We start from the raw sequence: 9,022 nt of genomic DNA, 5'->3' as shown, positions 1-9,022 counted from the left end.
AGCCTCAGCCTGTGCCGCAGTAATATATTTCTCTACTGGGCCCTTTAAAAAATTGTATCATTTCTGTTTAACTGTAATTTGGTTGTTACCTTCCTTTGGGGGGACTCTAATTATTTCTCTGTTTCAAACATTAAAAGACCACATTTGAGGCCTTCCGCAGGCATTACTTGGTATTCTTTTCATCCATAGGAATTTGCCTTCTTTTTAGCTTGTCTGCCTCACACATGAAGTTCAGGACATCATAGACTGTTGCAAACTAGCTCTACAGACGCTTTGACAAAGTGTCTGCCCCTCAATCCTGTCTGCTCTGCCTTCTTGGATTATATCTTTTATTTAGCACTCACTTCATAAAGACTTACAAATGAGGTGTGGCCTGGTGCTGGGAAGATACACACACAATAAGGCCTGTCCTTTCCTGCCTGGAGAAAAATTCGGCTACAAAGAATCCTAGTCTGTAGTCACTACCACCAGGATACTTAGGGATGAGGCAGCAAGGGGAGTAAGGAGTAGAAAGTCTGTGTCTTGGAGCAGGGCTGATAAATAAAAGCTTCAAAAAGATCCAGGATCCTTTCACAAAGTAGAGAAGAAATGGGAGACAGAAGAGGTGTAGAGAGGATGAAGAACTGTTACCCAGAGGAAAGTGGAGCATATCACATCTATAATAAAAGTCAATTTAGCTGACCCCACTTAGCACACTGAGGAGGCATGCCAGTTGGCTTAAGCACATTTTGCACTTTTATTCTTTCAGTTTATTGTGACTTGCATTTTGCTTTTCCATATACAGACTTTCTCTGTATATTATACACAATGCAAATAGAGTCTCACAGTAGTTCCAAAAGGGAGGGAACATTATCATTAGCAGGCATTGCCAGCATCCACACACTGAGGACAAGTAGGTCATCCCCACAGAAGATGTCTGACCTGTTCTGAGATGGATTCCACAAAAGCATAGACTGTCTGGGATCTGAAAAGGATCAAGACCCATTGATGACTCAGAGGACATTGTCCATCATTTGCTGCAATCGCCAGGGACTTCGTCCTGTGTGCACTCACTGAATTCCCTCATACAAAGTGCACTTGTCTTGCTAGGATATTTCTGTAATTATAGTTACACACAATAATGCATAACTTTACACCTACTTTCCAGGAGTGTATAAGGCCACTCTTATTTATTCTCTCTGTAATTTCAATATTTACTCTGTGGTCAGGCTTTTCAAAATCTGCATCTGGACGCAGTTTGTGGGCCTCACACTCAGAAGGGCCTCACTTCCTTGCTGTTTGCTGAATTAAAATGTTTGATAATTTTTATTAAGGGTTTCCACATTTTCATTTTGCACTGAGCCCAAAAAATTACATAGTTGGTCCTGTCTAAGGACTAACTGCTTCGAGTTGAATTTCCATCAAGCCCTGTCTCTGCACCTGGGATTGGAACCATTACTGAATGGTTCTGAGTAGCTTTTGGTTATAGTGATCAATTTCACATTTATTCCTTTGGCAGGTGACTGTCACGAGCCAAAAATTCAAGCAATCCAAAAACACTTTGCCCTCTGATTACAAACAACTGGTTCAACCAAAAGTTAAGCTTTGGCCTTGGCCACCTGTTACATCCTGACAAGCGTACAGACAGGCTCCTGCCCATTCAAGCCTCCTTCAAGTTTATAAACAGTACCATCCCCAAACACCGGTTCATAAAATTTCCTGTTCTGCAAACTTGATGTTACTCAGTATTTAACAATTTCCTTAGCATTGCTTCATTAAGGGTGTGTGGAATTGTATCAGATGTAATAAAAGTCAAGCCCTGTAATTTCAATTATTAAACACTTGTACCAGAGCCCGTAGGCAAGCGGCTAAGTGGCTCTACCTGAACTGCTGAAGTAGCAGCTGGGGTGCCCAGAAAGGAGGGAGATTGTGAAATTACGTTCTCAGCCACGACAGATTTGAAAGGGCCCTCCTCAAGCTGAGTGACAAAAGTGCTCTGTAAACTGTGCATTTACCTGGGGACATCTCATCACACACTTCATTTTCTACCTGTTCACAGTAGGTCCTGACACAGAACTGTTATACGGTTGGAAAGAATCATTGGCCACTCGCTCTCTGGAGGCCAGAGATCAAGTGTCCCTCTACACATGCCCATCAGCTGGCATGAACATATTCTCTCCTTTAGACCTAAAGACCATTCAGACACTCCATTGTATGCACAGGTACAGAGAGCACAGAGAGGGAAGAAAGTTGGGGAGTGGTGAGGTATGCCTCATCCTTATTCATGACTATGAAGAACACACACCTTTTTATTTCTCTCCTGGTCTTTCCGAAGTCATCTTTAGAGACTGAGTTTCAAATGTGATCTTTATTTCATTGCTTAGAACCAGAGATTATTAATTTATGGCCTCACTCAAATTCACATTAATTTCAAACTGACAGCATAATCCAGCCACACTGTAGTGTGTACAATAGAAATTCTGACCAGAACAGGCCAGGGCTGGGCAGGGATTCATGGAAACAGGCAGCCATGGTCTCATTCAGCATCCACATTAGCACAAATTCTTGAAAGTAGCTACTCCTATGCCTGGGTGAAACCCCCCTCACAGTCCTTCAAATTGCACATTCACAGCACTCAAAACAATAAATATATGCCACATAGTTTCTGCAATAATAAACAACTTTCTAGCCCTCCCTTAGGCACTAGGGCAGCCTTTATTTTGCAGGTATATGATCCCTAACTTTAAGTTGCTCTTGGGAAAACAAAGAGTATAAATCAAATTTCTCATTTTGAAACTTACCTCTCCACATTCAGAAATTCTGAATTTTTGTTTCAAATTCATCAGTGAGAAATATTGGTCTATGCAAGCTCATTCTGGAAATCTTAAAGATGTTTTTATTGCCCACACCCCACATCTAAACAGAACCTAAGGCCCACTTCCTTCAGCAATCTTTGGTGAACTGCCTAGCACTCTCTCCAAAGAAGTAACACATTCTTCCTCTTTCCCTTCTGAGGACTTTCAAAACTTGATAGTTACATATTCCATTCACTTACATAATAAATATTCATCAAGCACTCATACTGTGATAGACACTGAAGGAAACAGGATTTGCCCCAGTCCCTGCCTGCCAGGTACCCAGAGTCAGTCTGAATGAGGCCTTTGAGGGCCTCTGAGCTCCCTGAAACTCAAGCTCCAGCCTGTGCTGCTGCCTTGTTCCAAATGCATATTGTTGACTAAATCCAATGGGTACTTCATTTTATAAATAGGACTATCTCATTGATAAAGGCATTCCAAAGTCAAAGGGGTAAGTCAGGCATGCTATCCTTTGAGCTGCAGCGGGCCAGGGAGAGGTCAATGGGGGGAAAAGGAGACATATGTAATACTTTAAACAATAAAGAATTTTAAATAAATAAATAAATAAATAAATAAATAAATAAATAAATATCACTCTGATAACCTGCTCTGAAAAATATTTCCTCCTGCTGATGGATATATTGCCAAGATGGGAAATGTGAACCTCTTTCACATTTTGCTGCCTCAGAAATGGCCACAGGCTCTGTTGTAATTTGTTGAGGCACAGGTCTGCTTGCACCAAGGGCTTGACAGAGCTTATTAACGCCAAAAAACACTGCTCTCCTTCTCCAGCCTGTGGGAGCTAAATGTCACTGATAGGGCTATCTGGGTTGTTAGGGGAAACTGCACCTGTCTCACTTTCCTAGAATGCAGCTAGGTACAAATATCCAGGAGCAACAATTCATCTTTTCAAATTACAGAGCCCAGGAGTGGGAGTGGAGAGAATACAGCTGCTACAAGAGAATCACAGCTGAAAACCTGACTTGAACACAGCAAGGGAGAATTGTTGGTGTTTAGCTTAAAATTTCATCTGAGCAGAGGCCACAAATACTCAGCAGGCTGCAAGGGCTCTATGCAGCATCTAATATATTATTAAATCAAGGTCCCAGAACATTTGTAATTCCACTATAATGCAATCAAAGTGCTTCAATATACTGAGAAAAGAATGAATTCAACTGCTTAAAAATCCTTCACTGAGAAACTAAGCATGAATTTACTGTGCTTAAGTGAGAAGAGCTGAATGCCACATGAAATTTCTTTTTAAATGGTTATTTTATTCTGAGTAATTGCTTCTTAATTATGCTGTCTTAATTTCCTCACAAATCTGTTCCATCTATACTCACCCAACATTAATATTTATTTTGTTCATTTAATTTTAATGTATTCTTAAATTAAAGCTATTACAAATATTCTGCTGCTGAAGATAATTCAGGATAGGCACTACCATGAAGTTATCATTGAAAACATGAACTATGTTATAGCTGTAATAGGGCTTAAGAATCACAATATTATAAACTATTTTAGTAAATTAAAAATAAGCCATTCTAGAATTCGTTATAAAATCCACTGCTAAATACATCTTGTTTAAACCTCTGTGCTTATTTACCTTGGAATTCTTAACAGTATAGATTTCACATAATGAAAATTATACTTAAGAATCATCCTATGTCAAAATATTTCCCATGTACATATTTTTTTAATATTCTTTCCTTAAAATAAAATCCTCAGCATTTAACCTATACAAGTTGGCCTGCAGAGATCTCATAATTATATTGAACTTGTATCCCATTTAATGTAATATGTAATTACACTGTCTCGTTTCTTTTTAGGTTTGGTAACATTGTAATATGACATTCTGCAAAATGCTCCCACACAATGGGCTCAGTGCAGCAGCAACGCCACTGAGGAAAATTGCAATGGGTTCTTCCGTGGAAAACACCAAATCTCAAAATCCAACACACTAACTAGCTCATAGTTTATTTTCATATCTAAAAGAAGCTTTCAGCTGCAACCTTATACTGTCGGCACATGTTATAGTTTCTCTGCAGTTTTACTTTTAGGAACTATGATAAAGAAAAACAGCATGCCCCAGGGGCATCCCAAATAAACCATTATAAATTCACCTTCTCTTTTGTACTAATTTGGATCAAAAGCAAGGACAAGCCTGTAAGTGCCCTTACACTTCTCAGGTGAAACTTTCTTTTCATATGCCTTCACATAATGTGTCAGAAGCAGAAAGACATGCCATATACATATACTTCTCTTACTTTTCTAACCCAAGAAGTTGCTACCATTGTCACAATATGATCACACTAACATATGAGGTCTGTGTTCTAATAATCAGAAATACTTTTTAATTACATACTTTTCTTTTTTAAAAAATCTTTTTTCTGGACTAAACTCAGGACTGAAACATTATTCTCTGCTTCAGGATTCCCCAGTCTTAACTCATTAATTAACATCGAATGCTTTATTCTTTCTGCGCTCCTGACTTGGTTTTGAATTTGAAGATGTTTCCCCATTCCTTGGCACCTGACAGACTACAATTTACATGTAAGAAAACAACTCCCAGGGAGCAAGAAGCTGCTCCCACCCATCTTAACTGTTCTCTAGGAAACAGACAGGAAATGGGAGTTCAGGAATGGGAAGCAGATTCTGTCTGAAGCTACAGATCAACACAGGTAAATCCAAAGTAATGGAGGCAAGTATAAAAATGAGTATTATTTATTATCTTCTTTATTAATACTCACATATAACCTTTGCTTTTACAGAGAAGTCTACTTTAAATGAATGCCTCCTTGGTTTATTATTCCCAATGGGGCTTTCTGCTCCTGGGCCACTTCCCCTTTTTTTATTCCCTCACCCCACATCCAAATTACGCTACTACATGTTCACAGATACCACAAAAACTTTGTAAACAAGATTTGGGTTACTGGATCTTGATTTAATCAGTATCCCACTTCAAAATGCAGGGCAGGTAGGAGAGAGTGTAAGACCTCGGGGAAAGGGAAAGGGAGAAAAGGCAGGGAGAGGACAGGAAGGCAGCTGGTCAGAACTTTCAAGTCTCGCCTTTTCTGAGATGTGTATTGTGACTGTTCTTGAAATGCAAGACTGGGAACACTGACAGCAAGTGTCTGTGTGGTTATTTATATTATACATCTATAATAGAATATGTGGGCTTCCTCAGCTTGGGTCTGGACTGTTTCTGTTTAAACACACCACAGTCCCCTGTGGGTGGATTGTCTCCCACCTCAACAGTCTTCCTCTGGGTGTCTCCCACCTCCAGTGAGGCCTCCCAAGAAACCCTCAGAGCCGGGGCTTTTGGAGCAGGGTTTTGCTGAGGTCTTTGACTTCCTCGGGGCTATTCACCCTCTGATAGCCCAGCACAGCCATGGGCTGATAGCAAAATTCCTCCACTTGTTTGATCTGCTGAAAGGTGAGGGCAGTCCGCCATGCGTTGGCTGCCTGTGTGGCATTACGGGCAGATACCACAAAAGGCTTGGAGGAGGAGCCCGAACCACTGGTCATGTTCAAGGCAAATTGCTCCATTTCAGGGCTCACCAGCAGTCCCACAAAGTCGTACACCCTCCGTAAGGTCTTGACGGGGTCTCCCACCAGGTCCTCGTACCGCACCACTAGGTAGTGGCCTTGTAGCCAGTCAGGGGGCTGCAGGGCTGTCTGCAGTGTCTTGGCCATGCTGTTGCAGATGACCTCCATAGCGCCAAGTGCATGGTAGTCTGCTGGGCCACCCACACCCTCCTTCTTGGCACCCAGCTTGTGGCCAGCAGCCTCCAGGAATGGCATGCGATGGGCTCTCGGGTCCCGGCTGCGTACCACCTGCAGGCTCTCACGGATGAGACCGTGGCGCGAGCGGATGCGTGAACTGGCCACAGCACGAGGATCACGCACCAGGTGGATGACCTTGAGGTCCAAGGCCGGGTCGCGAAGTAGAGGCGCCAACACGGCCACATCGAAGACACGCACGCCCTTGATGACCAGCGTGTGGTACTTGCGGCACTCTTCTTCGAAGAGTGCCAAGCGTTGGGGTGGACACTTCTTGCACACACGATCGTCCACCAGCCCCACGACCTCTTTGCGATAGGCAGGGCAAAGCGGCGAAGAGCACACGACCTTATTGGTAGCAGCGCCAAAAATGCCCAGTGTGGTGAGGTTGCGACCCCCGCTGCCAGCAGGGCTGTACAGCTGGAAGACTGAGAGGTCACAGCGATAGAGAGCGCTCAGCATGTCCCGCGCTGCCCCTTGCAGAGACACGGCGTCCCCCGGGTACAGTTTTTGCCACACGTGCCACACTGGCTCGTATAGGAAGAATACCTCGGGATTCTGGTTAAAGAGCTCCCCGAAGAAGGACGAGCCCGAGCGCCATGTGGTGAACACGTACACCAACTGCCGTTTTATCTCACCGCCCCTGGAGCTGCGAGTGCTATTGCCGGAAGGGGCCACGGCCCCCGCCTCCACTGCCGGTGCCGCCCCTAGGACAGGGGCAGCGGGGGAGCGGTACGGGGTGCGGGGGTCCAAGCGGGTGTGTGCGCGACGCGACACAGCTGGAGGAGGCCTCGGGCGCCCCCAGCCGTCCCCAGCCACCCCTGCCGCAGCACCTAGCGGCCCGTCGGGACTGCACTGTTGTAGCGGCTCCTTGTGCCACTTGTAGTCCAGGAGGTTGAGCATGGTGAGCACAAGCAGCAGCGCATAGCCTGCGCACAGCACTAGCGCCTTCCTACGGAACACCTTCATTCCGAGGGGCGACGCAGGCCAGTGGCGGCCCGGGCGCCGGGACCTCGGTGGGAGCAAGGCGCGTGCTGCTGCAGGCGCGGCCGGGAGCAATCGGGGAGGCGGGCCGGGGGACACGGCTCCCAGCGGGCTGCGGCTCATCACAGGCTCACTCGGGGTCCACGGCGAGGCGGAGGCGGCCCTGAAGCCCGAGCGGGGGACGCAGAGGGCTGGCTTCGTGCGCGAGGACTGGGGCCGCGGCTCCTAGGCGGGCGCGGCGGCAGCAGCGGCGGCTGGTCCTCGGCGCCCAGGACTGGCTCTCCCATGGCAGCGGCTCCCAGAAAGACCTGCGAGGGTAAGCCGAGTAAACTGGTGCGCCTCAATCCCCCTCCCAGCTACCGCCTCCGCCTAAGTACCACCCATCCTCCAGTCTGCCTGGCTCCCCAGCTCACCTGGAGCCGCGGGCGCGACCAGGAGCGGCCTGGGATCGCGGCTCGGAGGTCTGTCCTGCTGTTGTTATTCGTTCCTCGATTTCTCACGCGCTGTCTTACGCTGGGGGTCCCCGTGCCTCAGGGGGTGCCACGGCATTCGGAAGCCCAAGCCTTGGGCAGTTTCCGGGAAGCGGGCACCCTGAGACTGGGGAAGGGAAACTTTCACCAGGCCAGGAGCTCTCCTCCGCGCTCCGCTGAGCCCCAGGGCGCCCGGACAGTAGCTTCCTTCCGGGCTCCGATGCCCACTGGGGGAGGTTGAGGGGAGAGGGCTTAAACGAGACCCAGCTCTGGGCAAAGCGGCTCCGCCTCTCTCGCTCTTGGCCTCCACGCCCCGACTCTACCCATCTCTCTGGCGGCAGTGGATGGGGCGCACCGCGACCCTGCAGCAGCGGCGGCTTCTTCCATTACGTAGAGGATGCTCTGGCGGGCATAGTCGGCCCCCGCCGCTCCTCAGTTTCCGACTGGCCCGGAAGGATCCTATACACAGAGCTCTCGGCTAAAAAGCGCGGGCCGTAGCTTTCCCTTGCCCGCCCCGATCCTGGCACTAGCCGCTTCAGGCCCACGAGGTATCCGAGCAGAGGAAACCCGCACCGCTGCCGCCGCCCCCGCGCGAAAGGGAAGATGCAGCTATCAGACGCCCCTACACCGAGCGCCTGCAACACGCCCCGGCCAGTCTCGGCGCGGCACCGGCCAGGCGGCTCCGGGTTGGTGCGCGCCGCTGTCTGTCGCTGGGGCTCCTCCCCTTCGCTGCGCTGCCCTCCGCCGCGGGTCCTGCGCCCGCCCCCTCTCAGCGCCGCCGCACCGCTCTGAGGTCTGGAGATGTGGGCCAGGATTTACTGCGGGGCTGCTCTGGTGGCCATCGCGCGAGGGAGGCCTCAACCACGCGTGCGCAGAGCTCCGGGCGCGGACGCGAGGTTCGCAGCGCGGGGGCGCCCGGGCTCTAGGTAATTTGGATTCTCCGTGCAGCTG

General features: G+C 48.0%; 1 protein-coding gene across 1 annotated transcript; it reads right to left on the bottom strand.

The window, feature by feature from the left end:
- Positions 1–2,353: 2,353 nt before the first annotated feature.
- Positions 2,354–8,794, bottom strand: CHST2 (carbohydrate sulfotransferase 2). The gene is made up of 2 exons (XM_036352182.1): positions 8,015–8,794; positions 2,354–7,909 (listed from the first exon to the last, which is right to left on the bottom strand). Exon 2 carries the CDS (start codon positions 7,722–7,724, stop codon positions 6,141–6,143), a length of 1,584 nt encoding a protein of 527 aa, XP_036208075.1. The 5' UTR covers positions 7,725–7,909; positions 8,015–8,794; the 3' UTR covers positions 2,354–6,140.
- Between the last annotated feature and the right edge of the window lie 228 nt (positions 8,795–9,022).

Source organism: Myotis myotis, unplaced genomic scaffold (assembly GCF_014108235.1).
Source record: "Myotis myotis isolate mMyoMyo1 unplaced genomic scaffold, mMyoMyo1.p scaffold_m19_p_2, whole genome shotgun sequence".
NCBI classification, from domain to species: Eukaryota; Metazoa; Chordata; class Mammalia; order Chiroptera; family Vespertilionidae; genus Myotis; species Myotis myotis.
Note: the sequence above shows the minus strand (reverse complement) of the source record. Positions and strands in the feature narration are given on the sequence as shown.

What these genes read in the sequence shown, in the direction of transcription:
- CHST2 (XM_036352182.1), bottom strand. Translation starts at nt 7,724, where the DNA reads ATGAGCCGCAGCCCGCTGGGAGCCGTGTCCCCCGGCCCGCCTCCCCGA.